General features: G+C 43.7%; 1 protein-coding gene across 1 annotated transcript in view; it reads right to left on the reverse strand.

The window, feature by feature from the left end:
• The window catches only part of LOC111147351 (gasdermin E), a 63,976-nt gene that overhangs the window by 4,906 nt on the left and 31,227 nt on the right, over positions 1 to 27,843 (reverse strand). The window contains exons 3-7 of the mRNA XM_022503354.1: positions 24,937 to 25,108; positions 22,983 to 23,103; positions 18,198 to 18,359; positions 16,125 to 16,252; positions 14,127 to 14,322 (exon numbers count right to left, since the gene is read on the reverse strand). Coding sequence (XP_022359062.1) covers positions 14,127 to 14,322; positions 16,125 to 16,252; positions 18,198 to 18,359; positions 22,983 to 23,103; positions 24,937 to 25,108 — 779 coding nt within the window. The remainder of the gene's footprint in view (positions 1 to 14,126; positions 14,323 to 16,124; positions 16,253 to 18,197; positions 18,360 to 22,982; positions 23,104 to 24,936; positions 25,109 to 27,843) is intronic.

Genomic DNA, 27,843 nt, shown 5'->3' on the forward strand with positions numbered 1-27,843 from the left:
AATTATCAAGGAGGCCCTTATCCCCAGTCAGGAATATGAAGCTGGGAAGTGTCCCCTGGTGGAAGGATCACAGCACTGGAAGGGCAATGACAAAGTCACCTGGGACATGAAGTCCTAGCTGAACCACTGTCACACATCACCTCCACTGTTCATGCTTCCATTCCCTCACTTTTCAGGTGGCTCCTGAGTTCCATGTAATCATCATCCACTCCCCCCCACCACCACCCTTATTCTTGGAAATGTGTTAGTTCCACATTATGCAGATGGTCATTCACTATTTTGAGTATGGTGCTAGGGCCACAAGGATGAAGTAACAGCATCTGCTTTATAGAGCTTACCAACTAATTTTACTACTTTAATTTCCTGCAGGCACGATAATTATTTTTTCCTACCTCAGCACTCTTCCATATTATGACTATGTTTTACAAATGACATCGAGGGAGTTCATGCTTAAGGTCACTAAGTGGTTGAGGTGGTGTTGAGAAAGTGTTCAAGAGACAGGCAAGATGCTGGGGTTGAACTGCTTTAAACAAGGTAAGCATGAAGAGGCTATGTTGGAAGATCCTGAATTCACTTCCAGCTACATACAGAACAATTGCCTTGGAAAACAAAACTACCAGAGCACCTTCTACACATCTGGCAAATAAAACGGACATCTAAGCAAGTAGGAAAGGCTGAGACACAATCTCACCATAAACTCCACCCTTGGCACAGTGACCCACAATTGCAAGGGAACAAAAAAGCTTCTCTCTGAGGAGCAAAGAGTTTGAACCCCACATTTTTAAGACAGGCACTGGAGAGACCAGCTCCCCAGATATCTAGCTTTGAAAGCCGATGGAGCTCCTGTTCTTGAGATCCACAAGGCTATAACAAGCTGAGAAATGGTTCTTAAACGTCTTGCCCATGAACCTATCTGCAAAAAGGCAGCCCTTTGAAAGGTGTCCAGACTCTCTGTGAAAGAGATTTGTTATCTTAAAGCAGCAATCTGGAGGGCAGACCTCTCAAAAGATCAAGGGGCCTGCTGGAGTACACTGTGAGGATGGTGGCCAGTGCTTACCATTTTGCATCCTTCCTCTGCCACACTCCAAGGGAACAGTATCTCCTGGAGGGATGCTATTACACAAGTCTGATGCTCTAGTTTTTAGGCTGCCAGCCAGTGAATACCTCTTGATCACTTGGCTCTGGTGGCTAGCAGGCCTGAGAGCCTGGGCCCTATGGGACTATAACAAATGGAGAGACAGTTCTTGGCTGACTACTACCCGCCCCCCAATCTTTCTGTGATAGAGGCCTACTTGTAGAAGGAGGGGAAGATGGCAGCTGAATAGCAGGACCCAAGGTTTGCCTCATTCCACAAATACAACTAGGTATCTATCGTATCATCCTAAATACCCCAGAAATCTATCTGAAGACTGGCAGAACAAACTCCACAAATAAAGGTAGAGAAAAGGCCACAGCAATCAAGGTAGAAAGGACAGAGATGTGGCTTGGGAGAGAAATGGATTATGGCAAAAGCAGTGAGAAGGGAGCCATGGTCACAGAGAAGGGCAAAAGATATACAGGAGAACACACAGGGAAAACAATTGGCTTGGAAAGCAGAAGGGCTCATATTTTGTGACTCCATGCAACCAGTGGTGCTTAAAGCCGGGAGTTTTAAAGGTTACCGTGCTTGGCTCCGGGAGAGCCTGGAGGACATTGCCTGTCTTCACTCCAAGGGCAGCTGCAAACAGCCTGTGAACATAGAGCCTGGAGACAGGAATGTGAAGGGTACCTAGAGCACATAGTGGGGAGGTTGTTTGCTCATCAGAGAGACAGGGTTCATGGAGAGACCCCCTCCAGGAATATAGGAACTGGCCATCTGTGGGAACCGACACAATGCAAACACTTGGTCTTAATTCATTTACACCAAGCCCTGTGGCCTGGAAGAATTGCCCTTTCCATTCATGCTTGCCTCAGTCTCAGGAGAGTAGGCCCCTCCCCCAGAAGACTGCCCCAAACTCCAGCCAACACTGCGTCTCCGGACTTGCAAGTTTGGAGGCCTCAGTTCCTGTGGCGCAGTGAGAGATCTCATTATATGCAGACAAGAGCACACCTAGGTAAAATGTGCCACATACAAACCAGAGACCAAACCCTGCCCACAATAGGCAAATGACCAGTGTGAAGGATAAAGATACCAGGACACATTGGAGACACTCCCAGAAGTGCTAGGCCATGGGAAACGGGACACAATATACTGTAGCAACTACATGTAGGACCTCTTATTCATAAAGTCATTACCCTCAGGTATAGGAGACAGAACTAACTTTCCTGACACAGAAACAGAGAATCTGTCCAAAATGAAAGAACAAGACATGGCCATGGCCAGAGATCAAAGTGAGACAGATATAATAGCATGCCTAATAAAGAATTTAAAGCAGTGATCAAAGGAATATGCACTGGACTTGAGAAAAGAGTGAAGCACATCAGTGAGACCATTAACACAAGAGAGAAGGAATAACATAGCAGAGATAAAGAGCCCAATAAAGTGAGAAACATGCTTGATGGAATAAACAGCAGGCTAGAAGTATGGGAATTAATGACCTAGAAGACAGTAATCAAGTTGAACAAAATAGGGGGAAAAAAATCCTGCAAAATAAGAACAGACATAGGGAACTCAGTGACTCCATCAAATATAATGATCATATTTTTGAGTCCAAAGAAAGAGACAAGGGGGCAGAAAATTTATTTGAAGAAATAGCAGGAAACTTCCCTAAACCAGGGAAGGAAACATATCTAGGAGGCACAGAGAAACCCCAAAAAAGCAGATTTACACAAAGACATAACTGTAATTAAAATAGGAAAATACAGTGATAATGAAAATGTATTAAAAGTGGTAAGACAAGGAAGAGAGTCATATACAAAGAAAACCCCATAAATTAGCTGTCAGTGGAGTTTTCAGCATAAACTTTCCAAGCCAGAAAGGAGTACCATGATATATTCAAAGTGCTGAATGGGAAAAATGGCATCCAAGAATACTCTGTCTAGCAAGGCTAATATTCAGAGTAGAAGGAGATAGAGTTTCCCAAACAAAAACTATAAAGAGCTCACAACGACTAAACCCTGCAAGAAATATTAAAGGGAACTCTAAGTGGAAAGGAAAGACCAAAAATTATAGTATGAAGGTAGAAAACACAAAAATTGAATATTTTTGTGAAAAATCAGTCAAGGCTTAGTGCCTGGGTGGCTCAGATGGTTAAGCACCTGCCTTCAGCTCAGGTCCTGATCCCGGGGTCCTGGGGTCAAATCCCACATTGGGCTCCCTGTTCCTTAGGGAGCCTGTTTCTCACTCTGCCTCTCTCTCCCTCATGAATAAATAAATATAATCTTTAAAAAAATCAGTCAAGGAACTCACAAAATAAAGGATGTAAAATATGACACCATATACCTAAAACAGGGGATAGGAGGAATAAAGAATGGCTTCAAACATAAACAACCACCAATTTAATATAGACTATGCAGAAGATGTTATACCACAAATCAAAGACCACTAATGAATATGCAAAGAATTTTTTAAAAATCCAAATGTATCACTAATGAAAACCAAATCATAAAAGACGAGAGGATCAGAGAAAATGTCCAGAAACTGCACAGCAAGTTAAAATATATATATATATATATATATATATATATATATATATACACATGTATACATAAACACATATATACCTATATGTTTACATTTACATATGCATTTATATATACATATATATCTATGGCAATAAATACATGTCTATCAATAATATTTTGGAATGAGGTTTGCACCTGGGTAGCTCAGTCGGTTAAGCGTCCAATTTTTTTTTTTTTAAGATTTTATTTATTTATTTGACAGAGAGACTTGGTGAGAGAGGGAACACAAGCAGGGGGAGCGGGAGAGGGAGAAGCAAGCTTCCCACCGAGCAGAGAGCCCGATGCGGGGCTCAATCCTAGGACCCTGGGATCACAACCTGAGCCGAAGGCAGACACTTAACGACTGAGCCACCCAGGTACCCCATAAGCATCCAGTTCTTGATTTTGGCTCAGGTCATGACCTCAGGGTCCTGAGATCGAGCTCCAAGTCAGGCTCAGTGCTGGGTATGGAATCTGCTTAAGATTATCTCTCTCCCTCTCTGCCCCACCTGTCTTTAAAAAAGACAAATACAATGCTTGGAATGAAAAAAGGACTAAATTTTCCAAACAAAAGACATAAAATGACAGAATAGATTAAAAAAAACAAGACCCATCTATATGCTGCCTACGAGAGAGTCATTTTAGACATAAAAACACCTGCCAAGTGAAACTGAGGGGATAGAGAAACATTTATCATGCAAATGGATATCAAAAGAAAGCCGGAGTTGCAACACTTACGTTGGACAGAAGACTTTAAAACAAAAGCTATAATAATAGACAAAGAAGACCACTATGTAATAATAAAAGAAATGATACAACAAGAAGATATAACAATTGTAAATACTTATGCAGTCAACATGGGGACACCCAAATACATAAAACAGTAACAACAAACATAGGGAAATAATCTACAATAATAGTAGGGGACTTTAATACCCCACACATCAAAGGACAGATCATCCAAACAGAAAATCAACAACAACAAAAAAAAAACCAGTGGCTTTGAGAGACACGATGGACCAGATGGATTTAACATATATTCAGAATATACCATCCTAAAGAAAGTGTATTCTCTTCAAGTGCATATTGAACATTCTCCAGAACAGATCATGTATTAGGCCACAGAACAAACCTTTGAAACATATTTAAAAAGATCAAATTCATACCATGCATCTTTTCTGACTACAACATTACGAAATTAGAAGTCAACAAGAAAAACATCTGGAAAGACCACAAATACAAGGAGGTTAAATAACATTCTACTAAACCATCAATGAGTCAACCAGGAAAAGAAAGAAGAAATTAAGAAGTACTTGGAAACAAATGAAACTGAAAACATAATAGTCCCTAAAAACTTTGATGCAGTAAAAGTGCTCATAAGAGGAAAGTATGTAGGAAAACAGGCCTACCTCAGGAAGAAAAATGTCAAACAACCTAATCTTACACCTAAAGGAGCTAGAAAAAGAACAAACAAAACCTAAAGTCAGCAGAAGGAAGAAAATAATAAAGATTAGAGCAGAAATAAATGATATAGAAATGAAAAAATAGAAAAGCTCAATGAAACAAGGAGCTGGTTCTTTGAAAAAATAAATAAATAAATAAATAAAATTGATAAGTCACCAGCCAGACTTATGGAGAAAAAAGAGAACGGACCCAAATAAATAAAATCACAAAAGAGAGATTAGAAACACCACAGAAATATAACTGTAAGAGAATATTTTTGAAAAACTATATGCCAACAAACTGAACAACCTAGAAGAAATGGATAAATTCCTAGAAACATAACCAACCAAAACTGAAGCAGGAAGAAATAGAAAATTTGAAATTACCAGCAACAAAATTGAATCAATAATTTAAAAATTCCCAACAAAACTCCAAGACCAGATAGTTTCACAAGCAAATTATGCCAAACATTTAAAGAAGAGTTTTATCTATTCTTCTTAAACTATTCCAAAAAATAAGAAAGGAAGGAAAACTTCCAAATTCATTCTATGAGACCAGTATTAGCCTGATACCAAAATTAAAGACACCACAAAAAAACAAGAACTACAGGCCGAGATCTCTGATGAACATAAAAGCAAATATCCTCGACAAAATACTAGCAAACAGAATCCAATAATACATTAAAAAAATCACTCACCATGACCAAGAATTTATTCCTGAATTGCAAGGGTGGTTCTATATTTGTAAATCAATCACATGACACATCACATTAATAAGATCAAAGATAAGAACCATATGATAATTTCCAATAGACACTGAAAAAAGCATTTGACAAAGTATAACATCCATTTATGACAAAAAACCCTCAATAAAGTAGGTATAAAGGAACATACTACAACATAATATAGGCCATTTATAAAAAACCCACAGCTAACATCATCCTCAGTGGGGACAAACTGAGAGCCTTTCCCCTAAGGTTAGGAACAAGACAATGATGTCCACTCTTGGCACTTTTACTAAACATAGTACTGGAAATCCTAGTCATAACAATCAGACAACAACAACAACATAAATGAAAGGCATTCAAATTGGCAAGGAAGAAGGCAAACTTTCACTCTTTGCAGATGACATACTATATATATAGAAAACCCAAACGACTCCCATCAAAAAAACTGCTAAAATGGATAAACAAATTCAGTAAAGTGGCAGGATACAAAATCAATCTACAGATACCCATTGCATTTTTTCTTTCCTTTTTTTTTTTTTTTTAAAGATTTTATTTATTTGATAGCAGGAGAGCACAAGCAGGGGGAGTGACAGGAGAGGGAGAAGCAGGCTTCCCACTGAGCAGGGAGCCTGATGCAGGGCTCAATCCCACAACCTTGGGATCATGACCTGAGCCAAAGACAGTCCCATTTACTGTTGCACCAAAAATAATAAGATACTTAGGAATAAACCTAAACAAAAAGATAAAAGATTGTACTCTAAGAACTATAAAATATTGATGAAAAAATTGAGGACAATATAAAGGAACAGATTTTGTGTGCTTATATTGGAGAAACAAATATTGTTAATATATCTACATAATCCAAAGCAATTCTACATATATAATGCTATCTCTATCAAAATTCCAACAGCACTTTTTACAGAATTAGAACAAACAATCCTAAAATTTGTGTGGAACCACAAAAGACTCCTAATAGCCAAGGTAGTCTTGAAAAACCAAAGCAAAGCTGGAGGCATCACAATTCTGGATATTAAGTTATATTACAAAGCTGCAGTAATCAAAACAGGATGATCCTGGCACAAAAACAGACCTATAGATCATTGGACCAAAAGAGAAGACCCAGAAATAAGCCCACAATTATATGGTCAGTTAATCTCAACAAAGCAGGAAAGAATATCTGATGGGAAAAAGACAATCTCTGCAACAAATGGTGTTGGGAAAACTGGGCAACAACATGCAAAAGAATGAAACTGGACCACTCAAAATGGATTAAAGAGCTAAATATAAGACAGGAAACCATGAAAATCCTAGAAAAGAGCACAGCAACTCTTTTCTAGGTATGTCTTCTGAGGCAAGGAAATAATACTAAAGGGCAGCAATGGAGAAGATATTTGCACGGTCCTCTCTAATAAAGGGTTAGTATTCAAATCTTATACAGAACTTCTATATCTCAACATCCAAAAAACAATCCAATTAAAAAATGAGAAGACATGAACAGACATTCCTCCAAAGGAGACATAAAGATACTAACAGACACATGAAAAGATGCCCATCATCACTCATCATCAGGGAGGTGCACATCAAACCTACAAAGAGTTATCACCTCACAACTGTCAAAATAGCTAAAATCAACAACACAAGAAGCAACAGGTGTTGGCAAGGATGTGGAGAAAACGGAACCCTCCTGCACTGTTGTTGGCAATGCAAACGGGTACAACCACTGTGTGGAAAAAGTATGGAGGTTTCTCAACAAGTTAAAAATAGAACTACCCTAACATCCAGGAATCGCGCTACAGGTATTTACCTAAAGAATACAAAAGCAGTAATTCAGAAAGGTACATGCACACCTATATTTATTGCAGTGTTATTTACAATAGCCAAGTTATGGAAGCAGCCAAGTGTCCATGGATAGATGAATGAATGCAGAAGATGTGAGATATGTATACACACACACATATACACACACAATGGAATATTACTTAGCCATAAAAAGGAATGAAATCTTGCCATGCACAAGTACATGGATGTTGCTAGGGAGTATAATGCTAGGTGAAACAAGTCTATCAGAGAAAAACAAATACCATATAATTTCACTTATGTGGAATTTAAGAAACAAAACAAATGAACAACAACAACAACAACAACAACAACAAAAAACACAAGAAACAGACTCTCAACATAGAGAACAAACTGATGGTTACCAGAGGGGAGGTGGATGGGGGGATGGGTGAAATAGATGATGGGTATTAAATAATACACTTGTCATGATGAGCACTGAGTAATATATATAGAATTGTTGGATCCCTATATAGGATACCTGAAATGCTGTATGTTAACTATACTGGAATTAAAATTTTAAAGTTAATAAAAGAAAAAATGTGTAATTCTAAATAGTAGTAAAATACTATACAATAATTTGTTAAGGCATACATAAGAGATAAAGGTATAAATTGTGATATCAAAACCTTAAAATGTGGTGGAGGAGGTAGTAAGACTGTAGGGCTTTAGAATGCATTCAAACTTTAGTTGTTACCAACTTAAACTAGACTATTATAGGGGTATAGGGGTGCCTGGGTGGCTTAGTTGTTTAAGCATCTGCCTTTGGCTCAGGTCATGATCCCAGGGTTCTGGGATCGAACCCCACCTTGTGCTCCCTGCTCAGTGGGCAATCTGATTCTCCCTCTCTCTTCCTTTGCCCTCCCCTCAGCTCGTGCTTGCTCGCTCGCTCTCAAATAAATAAAATCTTTTAAAAAATTACTTATAAAAATAAGTTTTTATATATAAGCATCCATGGTAACTGCAAAGCAACAACCTATAGTAGATACACAGAGAACAGAATCTGAGCATACAACTATAGAAGATCATCAAAAGAAGAGAGCAAGAGAAGGAACAAAAAACTACAAAACAGCCACAAAATAATTTTTAATAGCAATAAGTACATACCTATTATTAACTAGTTTAAATATAAATGAACTAAATTCTCCAGTCAAAAGACATAGAGTGGCTAAATAGGAAAAATATTTAAAGATCCATCTATATGCTGCCTACAAGAGACTCACTTAGGATGTCAAGACAGGACTGAAAGTTGGTAAAAGGTATTCCATCTAAATGGAAACCAAAAGAAAGGGGACATAGCTAAATTTAAACAAAATAGACCTTAAAACAAAGACTGTAATAAGACAAAGAATTACATTATATAATGAGAAATGGGTCAATATAACAAGAAAATATAACACATTTATGCACCCAACACAGGAGCACCTAAATATATAAACATTAACAGACCTGAAGAAGAGAGAAATACACAGCAATATAATAACAGTAGGGACATCATACCCCACTTATCAGAGATAGATCATCCAGACAAATTATCATCAGGGAAAGCTCAGCCTTAACACATTAAGATGGACTTAACAGATATATATAGAATATTCCCTTGGTTAGATCACATGTTATGCCACAAAACAAGTCTTAATAAATTTAAGAAGACTGTGATTGGAAAAGATGCTCAATGTGATTTCAGAGGTATAAAACTAAAACCAATTAACGGAAGAAACTGGAAAAGTCACAAATATATAGACATCAAAAATGCTTCTCAATGACCAATGGGTGAAATTAGAAATCAAAGGAGAATTCAAAAGATACCTAGAGACAAATGAAAATGGAAATATACTGAAACTCATTAGATGCAGTAAAGGCAACTCAAGAGGGAAGTTCATGGCAATAATTTCCCTTAAGAAACAAGAAAAATCTCAAATATACATCTAACTTTATACCTGAAAGAACTAGGAAGGGAATAATAAACTTAGCCCAAACTTAGTAGAAGGAAATAACAAAAGATCATAGTGGAAATAAATGAAATAGAGACTAGAAAGACCAATACGATTAAGAGCTGGTTCTTTGAAAAGATAAAATTGATAAACCTTTAGCTATACTCACCAAGAAATAGAAGACTCAAGTAAATACAATCAGAAATGAAAGAGAAATTACAACTGACAACACAGACATAAAAGGATCTTGAGAAATTACTATGAACATCTACACACCAACAAACTGGACATGCTAGAAGAAATGGATGAATTCCTACAAACATACAACCAAGACAAAATCAGGAAGAAATAAACTGGATCAGTAACGAAAAACCTCCTAACAAACAAAAGTCCAGGACCAGATGGCTTCATGGGCAAATTCTATGAAATATTTAAAGAAAAATTAGGGCAATACCTTCAGGTCCCCTCCCTCCTTGGGAGCATTATACTATTACTTTGCTACCACTCAGTAAGTCACTCAATAAACCTTGCTTTGCTGCCCACCAAAAAAAGGAAAGAAAAGAAAAAAATTACTGGGGAACCTGGCTGGCTCAGTTGGTGAGCATGTGACTCTTGATCTCAGGGTCATGTGTTCAAGTCTCACACTGGACATAAAGCTTACTTAAATAAAAATAAAATCTAAAGAAAAACTAATGCGAATCCTTCTCAAACTCTTGGAATCTCCTTTTTCAAGGCCAGTATTACCATGACAACAAAACTAGACAAGGAAGCCACAAGAAAATTGACAGACCAATATCCCTGATGAACACAGATGCAAAAGTCCTCAACAAAATATTCACAAACTGACTTTAACAGTACATTAAAATGCTCATTCACCATGATCAAATGGGATTAGTTCCAGGAATGCAAGGATAGCTGAACTTCCACAAATCAATCACATGATCCACCACAGTAACAAAATGAAGGATCAGAATCATGATCATCTTAATAGATGCAAAAAAGGCATTTAACAAAATTCAACATCCATTTATGATGATAAACAAAAAAACTTGTCAATAAAGGATAGGGGTCATGCACCTCAACGTGAAAAGGCTATATATGACAAGCCCACAGCTAACTAACATCATTAATGGTGAAAAGCAGAAAGCTTTTCCTCTAAGATCAGAAACAAGACAAGGATGCCCACTCTTACCACTTTTATTCAATATTGTATTAGAAATCCTACCCAGAGCAATTAGGCTAGAAGAGGAACTAAAACACATCAAAACTGGAATGAAAGAAGTAAGACAGTCACTATTTACAGATGACATGGTACTATACATAGAAAATAAAGACTTCACCAGAAAAACTATTAGAATAAATTTAGACAAGTTACAGAATACAAATCAATATACAAAACTCTGTTATGTTTCTATATACTAATAAATAATCAGAAAAGAAATTAAGAAAATTCCATTTGTAATTACATCTAAAAGAATAAAATAATTAGGAATAAATTTAATCAAAGAGACGAAAGACCTCTACACTGAAAACTATAGGACAATGATGAAAGAAATTGAAGAAGACATAAATAAATGGAAAAATAGTCTGTGCTTGTGAATTGGAAGAATATGAATGTAATATTAATAGGTCCATACTACCCAAAGCAATGTACAGTTTGGATGCAATCTTTTTTTTTTTTTTTTTTTTTTTTTTTAAAGATTTTATTTATTTATTTGACAGACAGAGATCACAAGTAGGCAGAGAGGCAGGCAGAGAGAGAAGGAAGCAAGCTCCCTGCTGAGCAGAGAGCCCGATGCGGGACTCGATCCCAGGACCCTGAGATCATGACCTGAGCCGAAGGCAGCGGCTTAACCCACTGAGCCACCCAGGCGCCCATGGATGCAATCTTTATCAAAATTCCAATGGCATTTTTTACAGAAATAGAAAAACATGTATGGAATTCTAAAACATGTATGGAACCACAAAAGACCCCAAATAACCAAGGCAATCTTGAGAAAGAAGATCAAAGCTGGCAGCATCACATAGTCTTATTTCAAACTATATTACAAAGCTATACTAATGAAACAGTATGATACTGGCATAAAAACAGACTATAGATCAATGGAACAGAATAGAGAGCCCAGAAATTAAACCCATTTGGGCCATTAATTTACAACAAGGAGCCAGAAATATACAACGGGGAGAAGATAATCTCTTCAGTAAGTGGCATTGGGAAAACTGAACAGCCATATCCAAAGCCATAAAAAGAGAAACAATCATTATTATACACCATACAAAAAAATTAACTCGAAATGGATCAAGGATTTGAACATAAGCCCTGAAACCATAAAAATCCTAGAAGAAAACAACAAAGGTAATAAGCTCCTTGAGACTGCGTTAGGTGTCAAATCCAAAAAATCATCACTAAGACCAAAGGTAACAAAACCAGAATTAAGTAGGACTACATCAAACCAAAGAACTTCTACACAGCAAAGGAAATCAAAAAATTACATGGCAACCCATTGAATGGGAAAAAATATTTACAAAGATAATTCTGAGAAGGTGTTAATGTCCAAAATATAAAAGGGCTCATGTAACTCAATAGCAAAATAAAATGAAACAAAAAAATCCAAACCATCTGATTGAAATGAGCAGAGGATCTACATGAAAAGGCACTTAATGGTACTAATCTTCAGAGAAATGCAGATCAGAATCGCAGTGAGATACTACCTCACACCCGTTAGAATGGCTATGTTTCAAAAAGGCAAGAAATAACAAGTGTTGGTGAGGATATGGAGAAAAGGGAATCCTTGTGCACTGTTGGTAGGAATGTAAATTAGTGCAGCCACTATAGTAAATCATGAGCATGTAATGTACAACATGATGTCTGTAGTTACAACACTATACTGTGTATTTGAAAGTTGCTAAGAATGTTAAAAATTCTGTAAGAAAAATGTATAACTATGAATGGTGATGGATATTAACTAGACATATTGTGATCATTTTACAATGTATACAGATATGGAATCATAGTACACCTTAAACTAATATGATGTAAGTTTTATCTCAATTTTTAAAAGTCAGGCACGGTGAAGCTGGTACCTGGTGCTATTCAGAAAGCTGCAGATAGGACTCAAGGAAAGGCCATTTTCCGTTCCAGCATTTTCCCCAGGTTCTAAAGAGAGAAGGCTGTTTTCATAAGAAGAAAAGGGCAACTCAGAAAGGCCGAGGATTAGGAGGAACACTAATGGAAGGGCTTTACAATGAAAGAGCTGATCTGACCTCCACAGTGACTGACATGTAAATGAGATAACAGTTCAGAGAGATGCAAGAGGGCATGGTGGGTTCAGAAATTGACTATTTTCAGCTGCACTTAAAGATTCCACCACCCCCAAGCTTCCAGCTCAGGAACAGCAAATAAGTCTCATGTTATGAGTCAACTCCCAGCGGCTCCCTGTGTGCAAGGTTTCAGTGTGATGCATTCATGATGTCAGACACATGCTGCGTATTTCATATCACTGAACTAGCCTATTGATAGAAATATTTCAATAAGTAATAGGGTATGTGAAGAAAATGCTGGAACACTGTGGCCAGTAGATTAGCCCCTGATAGAATGACTATATTTAAAAACTCTAGTACAACACTGACGTTAACTTCAGGGGCAAAAGCTCTCTGGTGATGTTCCACAGGCCTCTATCTTATGTCCTGTCCCAGCCAATACTTTTATCCATGACTTAGAGAAGGAGCAAATAAACCTGAGAGAGGGATCCTCTCTGACTAATTTCGTAAAAACTGAAGATCTCCTTGCCCTTTGTTCTTCTGTGGCACTGGGGAGGAACCATAAATGCATCCTGAACTCAATACCTCAAGAAATATCACCAGGAAGGAAAGTTGTGGAGACAAGGATCAAGGCTGATGGGCCAGGCAGGTCTTGCCTTTCCTTGAAGGAACTGAAAGCCCACACAGAATGTCTACCTTCTGATATCCCAACCCCTCTGGCATGGGGAACCCTGGATGGCAGTGGTAAAGGAGTGGCAGGGCAGGGTCCACTGCTAGGTGATAACTCCATGGCCGTGGCCCTGGGAGAGCCATCTCGAGATCAGGGTAGAGGGCTGTGTTGCTACTGGGCCCAGCATCCTAGTGTATCAGGATGCTCACCACACTCTCCCTGCCCAAATGCCCACAAAGTGGCCAACAAGTTTGCAAAGAGGATCAGAAGTACCAAAACACTAGGGGGGAGAGCAGGTGCCAGATGAAAGCCACGGCCACGCAGCAGTGTCAAAGCCCAAGAGTGAACCACAGGCTATGTTTGAGGAGATGCCTTCCTGTGTTGCTGAGGATGTGTGCCCGTAGACAGCTCTCCCCGGAGGAGGAGAGAGACATGAGAGGAGACTGGTGTCACACAAGTCCGTGGTTTCTCACAGCAGTCATAAAGGCTTCCTCAGCTTGCCACTCACCGTCCCTGTACTGCCGAAAGGGCGGGAACAGCATGTACCAAATCTTCCATAATAGTAAGCAAAGCAATTTCAAAGCAACAGCAGCATTTCTTTCTTTTTCCATACCTGCTAGTGCACTGACCAAGAAGTACGCTGTAGAAAAGAGCTTCTGGTTGCTGACTGCATCCTCCAGGCCTGGACACCCGCCCTGCACTCTGTACCCCACCGAGCATAGGAAAGCTGTGAGGTCCTGCTGCTGTGGGGGCTTCAGCTCCCCCAGTGTCGCCAGTGGGGATGACAGGCCACTGACCACATCCTCACACTGCAGGGGGAAGAGAAAAGAGAAAGATCTAGTAAAGCCAAAGGCCAAGCTGAGCCTCTGCCCCATGACAAGCTGCTGCTTACCCTTCCACTATCTCCCAAGTAAAGAAAACACTGTATTCTTTTCTGCTTTGAAATCACTAATCTCCCATAAGTAAACAGGCTTGCCCAGTACTATTCTTTCACAGAGAGGGGAGGAGGGATGCAGGAACTATGGATAGAACCTTTCAGGACAAGGCAGGTTCTGTCAGGAACAGGTGACTACATGCAGAACTAAGGAGGGGTACATAAAAGCATTGTCCCATCACGGTTCTCCAGCTTTAAACTTGGCACACCAACCACCAACCACATTCCCAGCTGGGCCCAAGGCAGCATCAGCCATCCACACTGGGCCACTGGGAGGTGAGTGGCTGTGCCAGGGAGGGCCACCTCAGCCAGCTCAGCACCACCTAGCAAGCTCGCTTCCATTGAAACCTCCACATCAGATGCATTCATAGAAAAGCCCACCGGCCCCACCTGGGCAGCTTGCTCCCACCCCTGACAGGGCAGTTGATGTTCTTTCCAAAGGGTACTGGTCTGACATTTCCCTCTTGGAAGGAGCTATGTTAGGAAGTATAAGTCGGTGGGCTTTTTGAAACATCTGTGTTCTCGGGTAGCACACCCTCCTGCGAGCTCCAGATCCTCCAGAACACCCAGATCTCCTGGACGGCTGGACTGTTTCTACAACTGCAGGTTCCATCACTGGTAGCTAAGCTCTTTTGCCACAATCCAGTTGCAAGAAGGAAAAATAGCATGAATGCTCCCCTGGAAACCATTAAGCATTGAATCAGAAAATCAGAGTTCAAAAACTCTAAATAATAGAATAACAAAACAAAACAAAAAACTGTAAGTCATCTTAATAGTGCCCCAGCCTTCTTAACAAAGGAGCACAAAGTCTGGCAGGTTGGCAGCTGGTGGGTCCTTTACCACTTGTACAACTCATAGTTAAGGAACTCAAACTCTCCAGAAAATCCTTCTGCTACAAACCAGAAAACTACAAAGGCCTGCTTTGTAATCTATTGTAAGTAGAGTAGCTTGACTTATTGGACTCTACCACACAGCCCCCTTATAGTGGGGTTGAATCGAGGCCCCTCAAACATAGGTTTACCTAGAACTCCAGAGTATGACCTTATTTGGAATAAGAGAAAGAGTTTTTGAAGATATAATGAAAGTAAGGATCTCAACATGAGATACTCCTGGACTGGAGTGGGCCCCATATCCAATGGTGAGTGTCCTTTAATGGAAAAGGGGAGGACACGGACACAGGATGGAGGCATGGGGAGACATGGAGCAGTGTGGCCACAAGCCAGGGAGCATCAGGGGCCACCAAAGCTGGAAGAGGCAAGGTAGTGTTTTCCACCTGAGCCTGTGGGTGAAGAAAGGCCCTGCTGACATCTCAGCTCCAGACTTCCAGCCTCCAGACCCAAATCTAACAGAATAAATTTCTGTGGTTCCAAGCCATAGAGTTTGTAGTAACTTGTTACAACAGCCCTTAGGGAACCAATCTACCCTTTGATTCCTTACTTCAGGCACCTTTTTTCAGTTAGAACACTAAGGACCTTCCTTACTTCAGGCACCTTTTTTCAGTTAGAACACTAAGGACCTGGGAGTAAGAAAAAAAAAAAAAAGAAGCTTAAGGTTTAAAGGAGATGGGGACATTTCATATACAATCTTATCCCAGCTCATGGCTTTATCCCAAGAGATCTAGTCTGTCCACTTCCGCAACCCAGGTGGAGCGCTAGCCTGCGAGCTCCCTGGTCTTACCACTTGCTCCAGGGCCCTGAGTAGCTCTTCATCAGACAGGACGGCCTGGAGGATGTGGCTCAGCGCCGACTGCTGCTGTGCCGGCAGCTCTGCAAAGGGACGGAAGTTCCGCTCCAGGAGCAAAGTGGCTGTGAAAACAGAGAGCACCCGGCCTCATGATGGAACAAGGGACAGCAGGCTTTCTGTAGTCACTGTCCTCGGTTCTCATAGACACTCCAGGAGTGGGGCCAGTCATGCAACTTGAGCCGGACCTCGAGCTAGCTACCGCCCTGCGTGTTCTCAATAACCAGAAGGAGGAGGACGAAAAGAGACAGAAAAGAGAGGGCACCCAGATTTGCTTCAGACTTCCCTCTTCCCTCCCTAAACATTAAGTCTATTTTCTAGAAAAGTCTGATCAATTATTTAGACTCCTCTTTAGCATGATCTCTATAGAAGCAGGTTATCAAGGCGGAATTACTAACCTTCAGTACTTTTATAGGGCTTCACAGCCAAGCAAATCCAAAGCCATTATTTTCCTTGTCCTTTCTTCTAATAACATGCAGATTTCATCCTTTAATATTTAATGCTTGCTTCTCCAACTCTGGCACCCTGTTTTCATGGCAAACATAGCCATTTCACTTTTCCTACTCCTTATTCTTCACCCATCCTGGGGAACAGGCACACAGGCACACAGGCACACAGGATCTGCAGGATGCTTGAGGCGCTCTCCTTAAAATCTTTTTTTTTTTTTTTTTAAGACACTGAAACACTTTTGGTAAATTAAGCCCAGCGGGGCTTTACAAGCAAGATTTGATAAACCACAGCTTTTATATGCAGGGATGCATACTCCTACGTAAGGCACCACACCTCTGCTCATGGCAAATTCCAGCACACAGCTGTCAGCCCCATGGACAGAATAGGTCCCATCATTCCCTGATATATTCAAAAACTTCCCTATGAACACAGCTGTGTCTTTGCCACCCCAGCCTAGAGATGAGAGCTTTCTGGGTTGGGCTGGGGTCTGAGAGCACAAAGGCCAGGCTGCCTTCCATCCTACTCCTGCTTCACAGGCCCAGCCATCCCACTTCATCCCAGGCTGACTAGAATGGCCAGCTGACAGGGTGGATGGTGGTAAAGGAAATTATAAGGAAGCTGCAGCCCACAAACGGTCTCGTCACTTCCCTGGAGCACAGTTCACGGCTGCGGGGCCACTCTGCTGTGTTCTAGCTCGTGGCAGTGCTGAAGCAGCAGCTGGGAGTCGGACCCAATCATCAGCCTCAAGGAAGCAGAGGAGGGGCCTGCAGCCCTGCATAAAATGGGGGGACGCTGCATCTTAAGACGGCCTTCCTTGCCATGTCTTCCAACACTGGCACTTCTGCTAATAGAAACAGAAGCATCTTCTAGTTTGGGACTCACCGAAGCCCCACATGTAAGAATCTTCTTACCCTCCCAGCCAGACTATATTCTGAGCTGCTCCTGGCTCTTTTTGCCAAGCTCTTTCCTGATTATTTGTTTCACCTTTTTCTTGCCCATTTCCTCTTCTGCCATATCGTGCACTACCCCCTTGCCCATACCACCACAAGAAAAGCCAACTTTTTAAAACACAGCACACTAGAGGAATAAAAGCTGCCGCAGGCGAGTGGCAGGTACCCCACCACCACCACCCCAGATGCCAAGGCACCGCAGGGCTCAGGCCATGTGCAGAAAGAGCCCCCAGGAGAGCATTGCGCAATGCCCACAACCTTGCCTGTGCTGGCAGTGAAGGCTGGAAAATAATGAAACAGGTGCAAATGTGGGGTTCTCTCTGTTGCTGACGAGCTATTTTTAATAGCAAGGCTACTTTGGTTAAAATGAATGAAAATGCCCTCTCAGTCCTCCGTCTTCTACCCCTTCCTCAAAACACGGCACCTAAGACCTGAGGATGCCTACGATCCCCCTGAGGTGCATCCTGCTGAGTGGACTGGGTCTGACCTGGAGGCACTATCCTCTCTGTTCTCCAGGAAGTCTCTAAGGAGTCCTTGCTCACGAAGGCCCTGTCACTGCTTGCAGTACAAGTAGCCATCAGCTCAGCACACCCCATTCTGCTGGTAATACCTTGTTTTAAAACACTCAACGGCCAATCCAGGGCAGATGGTCCTTGAGCAGCATCTGGCATGTCCCCAAATGCAAACTCTTGAAAGGGCAGAGGGTCCATGAAGACCGAGCCACTTCTCTCAAGCTCAAAGCCACCGTGTTTCCCTTGTATGAGGCAGAATTCTGTAATGTGGGAGAAAAGGACAAGCAGGCACAGGGTCAGCTGGGCCTTGCTGGCACACCTCAGGCCCAGCTTTACCTAAGGGGAAGTGGGGGCAGGGGAACATATGCACTCTGACCCCAAAACCCACTTCCTACACGTTATGCTATTAGATGAAATCTCAGCCCCTTCCCACAGTTACAGGAGAAATCATTGTTCTCAAAGCTGTCTAGTGTGTCCTCTCTGAGGAGGTAGGAAGCAATCCTTCAGACATCAGAAGTACTTTCTCAGCCCGACTTGAACAAACCATTAAATAAAAATTCAACTAAGTAAATTTTAAAGGGACACCATTTGGGGCCTGTGGTTTTCTTTTTAACAAAAGATCTTACACAACTCACCATATATGTAACAAAAAAATTAAATCTGATTAATAAATTTGACTTGACTGAACTGGTAATAAAATATTGTTGTTAATATAAGTATATAAGTGGTATGTGGTTGTATTTTTCAAGTCAACTTTTACTCATTAGTAAATAATACACAATAAAAAATGAACTTTTGACTTCCACAATTGTATGAATGAATGTTACAAACATGTTGAGTGAAAAAAAGACACAAATGAATACATTCTCCATGAATCTATATGAAGGCAAAACTAGTCTTAAAACAGCCTCACCTTTGGATACACTGAAATATTTAAAGACGGGACAATATAATGCCTATGATTTGTTTTGAAATAATTGAGTGGGGTGGAGTGAGGTGGTAAAGTTACAGATGAGACATGAATCACCCTAGTTATTAAAGCTGGATGGCAAATACAGGGGAGTTCATATTATTATCTCTGCTTTTGGAAGATGTGTGACATTTTCCACAATAAAAGGTTTTTTAAAATAAATATTTGCTTACATATTTACATATTTAAGAACTCAACTATGTTAATAGTTATTATGTAATAATTACATCCTTAATAAGCCAAAACAGTAAGTGAACTTGTGAATTAGGGCTCTTTTTACGCTTTTAATTAATAACTTGTGTACTTAAGCACAGGCTATGGAATAAAAATGTGGAAGGCATGAGGATTAGCATATATTTTTAGTTGCTTGTGGCCACAAATGACATAGAAGATCAAACAGCTGTCTAAAGACGGAAACAATCATTCACTCATCATGACCCACACTCACCGGGCATCCAGAGCAGCCTGGCTCACTTGGCCCTTTGCACCAGGCTCCGAGAAAGATGAATGTGAACCAGCCCTCAGGTAATAAAGTAGTTCCCCCAGGACAGCCACTATGACTGTTTATATCGTCTCAGATGCTGCCAGGAGCCGCCAGGGCCGCCGACTGCTATTTCCAGACTCTCTGGCACCAGCACCACTCTTGCCCGTACACATGCATGGGCCCCCAGAGACACTACCAATTCCCTCATTGGTTTTTTTTTTTTAAGATTTATTTATTTATTTATTTGACCGAGATCACAAGTAGTCAGAGAGAGAGGAGGAAGCAGGCTTCCTGCTGAGCAGAGAGCCCGATGTGGGGCTCGATCCCAGGACCCTGGGATCATGACCTGAGCCAAAGGCAGAGGCTTTAACCCACGGAGCCACCCAGGCGCCCCCCAACTCCCTCATTCTTTTCAGTGTTGGGTACTGTGCTGGGAGCCAGTGCTACAAAGGGATACAGTCCAGGCCTCGACAAGAAGTATATCTTGAGTGGGGACAGAGGTAACAGGTGGTGGGGGAGGAGGTAGACAGGTCCCTGAAGCCAGAGAGAGAACTAGAAAAGGTTCCTTGGATGAAGCAGTGTCTAAGGAACTCCCTAATGTTTCGGTAGGAGTTAGGCAAAGAGGCGGCATGCAGGCAGTCATGGAACTCCAGGAAAAGAGCGAGAGGAGTGTTCCCAGACGGGCTTAACTGGCCAGACGGCACATGCAGAGCAGGTTAGGAGGAGGGCCGGACAAATACCGGGCTGGGTCACAAGACACCTGAAGTGCAGGCTTTCTCTTGTGACAAAGGGAGCCTCACACGGGTGTTTAAGGAGGTGTGTGAAATGACCACAAAGTTTTACTTTTAAACGTTCACATTAGCTATACTGCTAGGATGGGACAGATGGGGAAAGATTCAGAGAAGCAGGGGAGCCAAGTAAGAGTGTGCGGCGGGACCCAGTAGGGAGATGCTGTCAGGGCCTGTGGACCAGCCGAGCAGGCACAGACCCAGGCAGGGTGGGGAGCACAGGCTCCTGTCTACCGGGTATCCAGTCAGAAGGACATGCCGAAAGGACATGGGCACGATGCCTGATTATACAAAGCACAAGGCTAAAGTTCAAGACCATGAAATAATGTTTCTGATTGGCATATGAGGGAGCTGTTAGTGAAGGAAGGGTTCATGGCTGAGGGAGTCTTGGTGAAGACAGACCGCACAGGTGCTTCTCCCAAGGGATACAGGGAGTCAGCCTCAGCAACCTTGTCGAGTGTACTCCCTCCCAGAAGGTGGGAGGAGACCTTAGACAGCCTCTTAAGGGCCCTTCTGGCCCCTGCAGGTCTATGTTTATGAAGGCAGATCAGAATATTCTGTTGCAAGAGCAACAGAAACACAGGTGGGAAAATGGGGAAAAAGCAGAACTGCTTAAAAATCAGCAGCGAGTCATATGTGATGTCAGCGCGGTCACCAGGCTGCACAGGCGTAACAGTGAGCAGAGGGAGAGAGCGATGGAGCGGGGCTTCCAAGGCCAGGGCGTGGGAAGGGAGCCAAAATAACCTCCAGAATTCCCGTCCCCCCTCCTACCTGCCCCGCCCCACCCCAGGCACCTCTTCTCCACTTCTCCACAGCAAAAGGGGAGGCTATTGTCAAAGACAGCAGAAGCCAGCCAAGACAAAAGGTTTGAAATCGAGATGCAAACAGGAGAGCCACAGCCAGACAAGGCGGTCTTCCCAAGCCTGTCTGAGGGGAGAGAGGCTCCCCATAGGAGCGACAGGCGCCCCAACAGGGATGCAAGCAGAGCAGGATGCTGCCACCTCCTCGGAGAAACAGGAGGGGGTCCCACGTGGGACCACAGCCTGGAGTGGCAGCCCCGGCCTGATTCCCAGCTGCCGAAAGTCCTCAGAAGCACTCAGGGCAGCCCCAGGTGCAGGCCGAGCTTTCAAGAGGCTGATAACCGCGCCGGCCCGGCTGGACAGGTAACCAGGCCCGGATTACATCTTAGTCTGGAGCCATGCACATGCGTGTGGTAACGTGCTGATAACAGAAGCAGGGACAAAAGAATCCTCTTAATGATGCAGTTTGTTCAGTACACAGAAGTCTTCCAAAGAGACAGAAAAAGTAATAAAAATGCCAACGAAACAGATTTGGAACAATGGCCTAATTCTTGGTCTTCCTGGCATTTCATGTGTCCTGACCAACCTCTCCAGACTGGCTTCTTCAAACTGACACCCTCACTCTTTGTCACCTCCCTGAAACGCAGGCTGCTCCATGTGTAAAGAGAGAGGAGTCCCTGCCACTGCAGCCCATGCCTCATGTGTGTCTCCTGTGGCGGCTCGTGCACCCAGGAGCTCGTGACTATCCCATTGGGACGGTCCACGTTCTAAGTGCCTGTAGTTGTGGCTCCACGGCATGGTGACCTCGTGTGGGCCAAGTGCACACAAAAGGCTGACTCTCGGACAACTTCCTCCTCCCTAACCTTACGGAGAACAAAGTGGGGCGGGGGGAGCAGGAGACCCCAGTAGATATGTGCATGGTCTATTATGGCACCCCTTTTAAAACATTCTCCTTATGGAAAAGGTGAAATGGCACAAGAATAGAGTCAAATGAACCTCCACATACCCACTGACCAGCTTCGATGATTACTCTTTACCACTCTGGACTCCACGCACACACACCATACGCTCTACCCAAATTATCTCCGAAGCCAACCACAGATGTGTTACCATTTCATCCGTGAAGACTTCAGTACAAATCTCTAAAAACGAAGACTCTTTTTTATAAACATAACCATGACACTATTATACCCGAAAAAGTCAATCATTGTATTACATTTATGCATTCACGGCTCCCTGAAGGGGTCAGTTTTCAGGCTCCACACAACCTCTTCCTAGGACCAGCATGAGGGAGGGGCCACCCCGAGTCCAAGATCAGCAGACATGAGTGCAAAGCTAAAGCTCTTGTTTTCTTCAAATGATGCAACAACCAGGATCTCCTGGCTTTGAACACTGGTGATCAGCAGAGCAAGGTCAAGTGCCACGTTTTTGGTTTCATACTGGGGGTGAAGGAAGGTGAGATGCTGCTGCTGCTGATGGTACGATTAAGAGGTGAGACAGAGTACTTACTAAACATTCACCACACCGGGCACTTCAGGGGCTCCTCCCACGGAATCCCCACCTCAGCCCTGCCAGGGAATGCCTCACCACTTCCAGAGATGGGGAGTGAAGGCTCAGCGACATCCACAACTTGCCTGAGGCCTCACTAAAAAGGCACCATAGCTCCAGGGCTGATACCCAGTCTGATGGCAGAGGCCACGCTGCTGACCCTGTGCTGTGTGGGTAAAATCTCGCCCACACCAACGTCCTCCCGAAGCAGCCCACCTTCCTCACTTGTCCCAGGATACCCCCACACTTCCCATCTCTTTCCTCTCATGCCCAGAGCCAGAGGCGGCACTCACCGAACTGGCCATCCGGTTTCACGTACAGCTCGATGACGCTATAGGCGATGGCGGTGGGAGCCGGGATCTCTAGCACCACGTTGGTGTCCTTGGTGATGTTCCCGTCCTCCTTTGCAGACACCTGTGAGTGAGAGCGCACGTTGCCACCTGTGTGCTCAGACCCCCCACCCCACGTTTCTCTCACGCCACCCCCCACCCCCGGCTGTGGCCTTGAGCATGAGAGGCATTCAGCAAAAACAAAAGCCGGCCAGCAGAGGTAAGGATTTTATCCCTGTGGGCTTCGTGATGTAGGGCACATACTGGGAAGTAAACAAGCAAACTTTTGTGGGGACGCAAAAGTGGGATTTCAGAGTGTGGGAGACAGTGAGGCCAGGTCTCTGGTACTGAATAAAGAAGATAAACAAGATAACTCCTCATTTGCCTCACACAGGATTAGAGTAACCACTTTAACACCCCAGGCAATGATGAAAATCCAATGTCAAAGTCTGACTGGAAGAACCTTGCTAAGACCAAGAAGCCCCCAAAAGGGCATCATTCCAGACTCGGTGGACAGCACACTGTGCTGTTCGACAAACCCAGAGTGGGGGCAGGAAGGAGGAGAGGAAAGGATGAGAGGGGGATGGCCAGGAAATGCCAAACAGTCAGGCACTACAGCTCTCTCCTCTCAACACTGTTACAAATATGACCCCTTCCGTTCGGCTCAGGTCGTGGTCCCAGGGTCCTGGGATCGAGCCCCACATCGGGCTCTCTGCCTGGCGGGGAGCCTGCTTCCTCCTCTCTCTCTGCCTGCCTCTCTGCCTACTTGTGATCTCTGTCAAATAAATAAATAAAATCTTAAAAAAACAAACAAACAAAAAAAACAAATATGACCCTTTCCCATGATGGCCTAGGGAGATCGTTGCCTCAACACTGGAGATCAGAGACTCCATTTAGCAACTTGATCCTGGTTGGTGTGAGGACAGGCAGCCTCCTGATTGCCAGCAGGTGCCAGGCCTGTGCGGGGGGGGGGGGGGGGCACCATGGGCAGAAACCCTGGCAGGGCCGGCCAAAGCTCTCTCCTGTCGGGCATCTCCCTCATCACTGCCCCACAGAGAGTCCAGCTCCAGACCAGACCTCTGTCTCCATTTCCTTCCAGATACAACTTTCCCAGGTCCTCTAGCAAAAGCCAAGTTACCCCAGGAAGCGAATCTCTAAGAATAGGACATCAGGCACGTGGCAAGCTGTGGAGGAAACAGTTTGGGATTGGTAGCCTCTTGTTCCACAGAAGTTCAGTACTGGCTCAGGGGTCAGCCTGATAGGACTGTCTCTATTTTAATCCAGAAGCTTCTGTTTATGTGTATAGAGACACATATACTGCTCTTCACCTTCCCTCACTCAGTCCATAAAGGATTTAAGGCAGTTGATCCCAAAGTAATCATTCTGAGACCCTGACTCTGAGGGGCTCTGGCAGTTACCTATGCATTCAGTATTCCTTTGACCCATTTTCTTTTGAGAAGGCACCCGACCAAGCCTGCATGGCCATTCTGAGGGCCCTAGAGCCCTGGCCTTGGGTCTGCTTCAGGAATGGCTACAACCAGGGATGGTCCAGCGAGAGCCTACCCAGAGCACACTTCCCGCTGGGGCGGCAGCAAGCCGGACGAAAGCCGCACCACAGGGAGAACGCCCACCTGCGCGGGGATCTACCCCCAGGGAAGGCAGTGCGTGCGGTTTTGCACAATTCTGAATCTCGACCTAGCAGTGACTGAAGCCAGACAACCCCGAATGTTTCAGTTACATGAGCCCTAAATTAGTTCTCATTTAAGCCGGTTTGAGCTGGATTTCTGTTAGCTCACTGCAGAAGAGTCCTGGCAAATGAAGACACCACCTCAAGAGGCCCCTGCCCCCGGCCGCAAGGACTGGGCCCCGAGAGGCTGCTGAGCCCATGGAGCCCGTGCCTGCCCCCCGGCACACACACCTGCACCGTCTTGGTCTGGATCCCCACCATGCCGCCACACTTCTCCTCTATCTGAATGTGCTCTGATATCACACACGGCTGCGTCGTCACTATCCTCTGGGTCAGGACACACAGGACCTCACTCTTCCTCTCCAGCACCTGCTGCAGCACCGGATTTCTCAGATTTATGACTCTGAAAGAGAAAACTGGCCGTGAGCGGCCTAGTGCCTCAGGGGACATTGAGGCAGCATGGCTTTTCTCCTGTCCTGCAGCTGAGGAAACAGGTAGCCGCCAGCATCGTTGCTTTCCTGGCAATGAAAGCGGCGGCAGTTCATCCAGGAAGACATAAATCACACTTCCCAAGGCCACCCAGCACTTCCAGGCATCCAGACAAAGGCTGCTGGGAGGGAAGGGCACCCCCTGTCTCGCTGCACCCCAGTGAGGGGGAGGGGAGTTTAAGGGGTGGGGACAGCAGCAGTCCCTGGGCCCAACATCCGGGAGTTGGCTTTGTCATCCCATCACGGGAATATAGGATTACTACAAGGGACACTGACCAGCAGCTTCTCAAAGAGGAGAGAGGCACGGGCTTAATGTACTAATAGCAAGGAAGAACCCAGAGTAGAGTTAGAAACGAACTTCACCTCTCTGTCTGGGAAGGACACATGAGCTCTTAGAAGAAGTTTAATATCATTTTAGACGCAGACACCAAAGCCAGATAGACATGGCCTGCCCAGGGTCCCCCAGCAGAGACTTGGGGCTCCTGGGTGGCTACTGTGGAGAATTTTGAAGGTGAGCTAAATTTCCATCTACAGGAAATGATTTTGCTTAGAAGTAAACAAAGAAATAACCCCTGTGGACCTCTCTGCTGCTCTCTGTCTACAGAGCGGACAGTGGGAGAACCTAATTAGAACTGGTGTTGGCACAAGAACAATTACAGTGTTCCTCTTGAGTTGTGTGTGTGTGTGTGTGTGTGTGTGTGTGTGTGTGTGTGTTTTAAGTATTTATTTGAGAGAGAGAGAGAGAGTGACTGGAGAAGGAGCTGAGGGAGAGGGACAAGCTGACTCCACAGCCCTAGGTGGGACTTGAACTCATGACCCTGAGATCATGACATGAGCCAAAATCAAGAGTCAGGGGCTCAATGGATAGAGTAACCCAGACACCACCCCCTTGAGTTTTTTCAATAGAGCAAGGCTAGTTACCTTAAACTCAGCAACTCTAACCACACACACAGTGGAGGGTCACCCCCAACCTGGGACAAACACAGATTTGCCAGGAATCAGAAAGCATCCCCAGAACAGGAGTGAGTAGACGTAAGGTCCTGTCTCTGTGTGAAAAGCTGCACCAGGTGGAAATTCCATCAACAGATCGACAGACAAAATGTGATATGTATGCACGATGGGACTTTATTCAACCATAAGAAGGAATAATGTTCCTACGTATGCTACTTCGTGAACCAACCCTAAAGACCTAAATCCAAGAAGCCAGGCAAAAAGGACAAATACTGGATGATTCTACTTATATAAAATATCTAGACTAGGCACATCCATAATGACAAAAAAGTTCTAGAAATAGATGGTGGTGACGGTTGCAAGAAAGTGTGAATGTACTTAGTGCCACTGAACTGTACACTTGAAAGTGGTTAAAATGACATTTTATATTGTATGTTTTTATTATAAGTTTAAAAATAGACACATGAAAAACTACTCCATCTCAGTAGTGTTCAAATGTTTCACATCTATTAAATAAGTAGTATGGGGCACCCGGCTGGCTCAAAGGAGCATGAGACTCCTGACCATGGGGTCATGAGTTTGAGCCCCACTTGGGTATAGACTACTAAATAAATAAATCAGTCATGGGTTTTAAAAAAATAAGTAATAAAAATAAATCGACAACGATAATAAAAAAGCTGTCTAGGGGTCCATTTCCAGGAAGGTATAGGGAGCAGAGGCTTGGCGCTTGCACAGTGGGTTTCGAATCCCAGGTCTGCCCTCTGGACAGGTGAATCCCTCCACCTCTGCACTTTGCTTTTCTGGTAGATAAACAGCCGGTAACAATGCTCCCCTCGTGGGGCTGTTGTAGGGTCTAGATGAAATGACACGCAGTGAGCAGCGAGTTAAATGCCGCACAAACTCCAGCTGGCTCCAGCTACCTTCTGCTGTTCTCTGCTGAGGTCCCCCACGTAAACCCCACTGTGTGCACCTGATGGGAATTATGAGTCATTTAATTGAGTCGGAGGGAATTTTTCACTCACTTGCTTGGAAACCTTCAATGAGGACATCACGTCCTCTGATCTGGCTCCTGCCTCTCATCAACTCCACCTTCCGGCTTTCTCTCTGTGCCTTAAACCTGACAGGCATGGGCCTGCCCATGATGCCTGTCATGCCTTGATGCCATGTCCCCGATTCCCACATCTTCTGACACTAGTCCACTCCTCTGGGTGGCAGGCATTCCCTGCTTGCCCTGCGGAGAGTGACCACTCAGTCACACTGTCACATCCTAAGACCACTTATCTGGAGAGCACTGGCACCCAATACTTTCCTAGCACATTTGTTTATTTGCATCTTGTCCATCTCCTCCTTCTAGGCTATACACGCCATGGAAGGAGGGACTGTGCGCGTCTTGACTACGGTTTATCTCAGGACAGTGCCTCATACCTAGCAAGGGCCAAAGGCGCAATGTATAATTTTGGAATAAATGGATGGATAAAACTTGTGGGTTTTTTCCCTCTTTGTCTCTTTGCCTTAACGAATGTACACGTCTCTGTGTGAGAGAGAGGACCCGCAGGAGACGGAGGAAATGGAGGATTTGCCGTGTAGTGGAAAGAATGATATGCAGATGGACATCTTCCTAAGAGACCGTATTTGGGTCCTGGAGGCACGGACTCTGAAGGAGCCCGTGTATCCACACGGCAGAACGCGTGTGTGAACC

The sequence above is a fragment of the Enhydra lutris genome, unplaced genomic scaffold (genome assembly GCF_002288905.1).
Source record: "Enhydra lutris kenyoni isolate GAN:26980312 unplaced genomic scaffold, ASM228890v2 scaffoldscaffold16, whole genome shotgun sequence".
Classification (NCBI taxonomy): domain Eukaryota; kingdom Metazoa; phylum Chordata; class Mammalia; order Carnivora; family Mustelidae; genus Enhydra; species Enhydra lutris.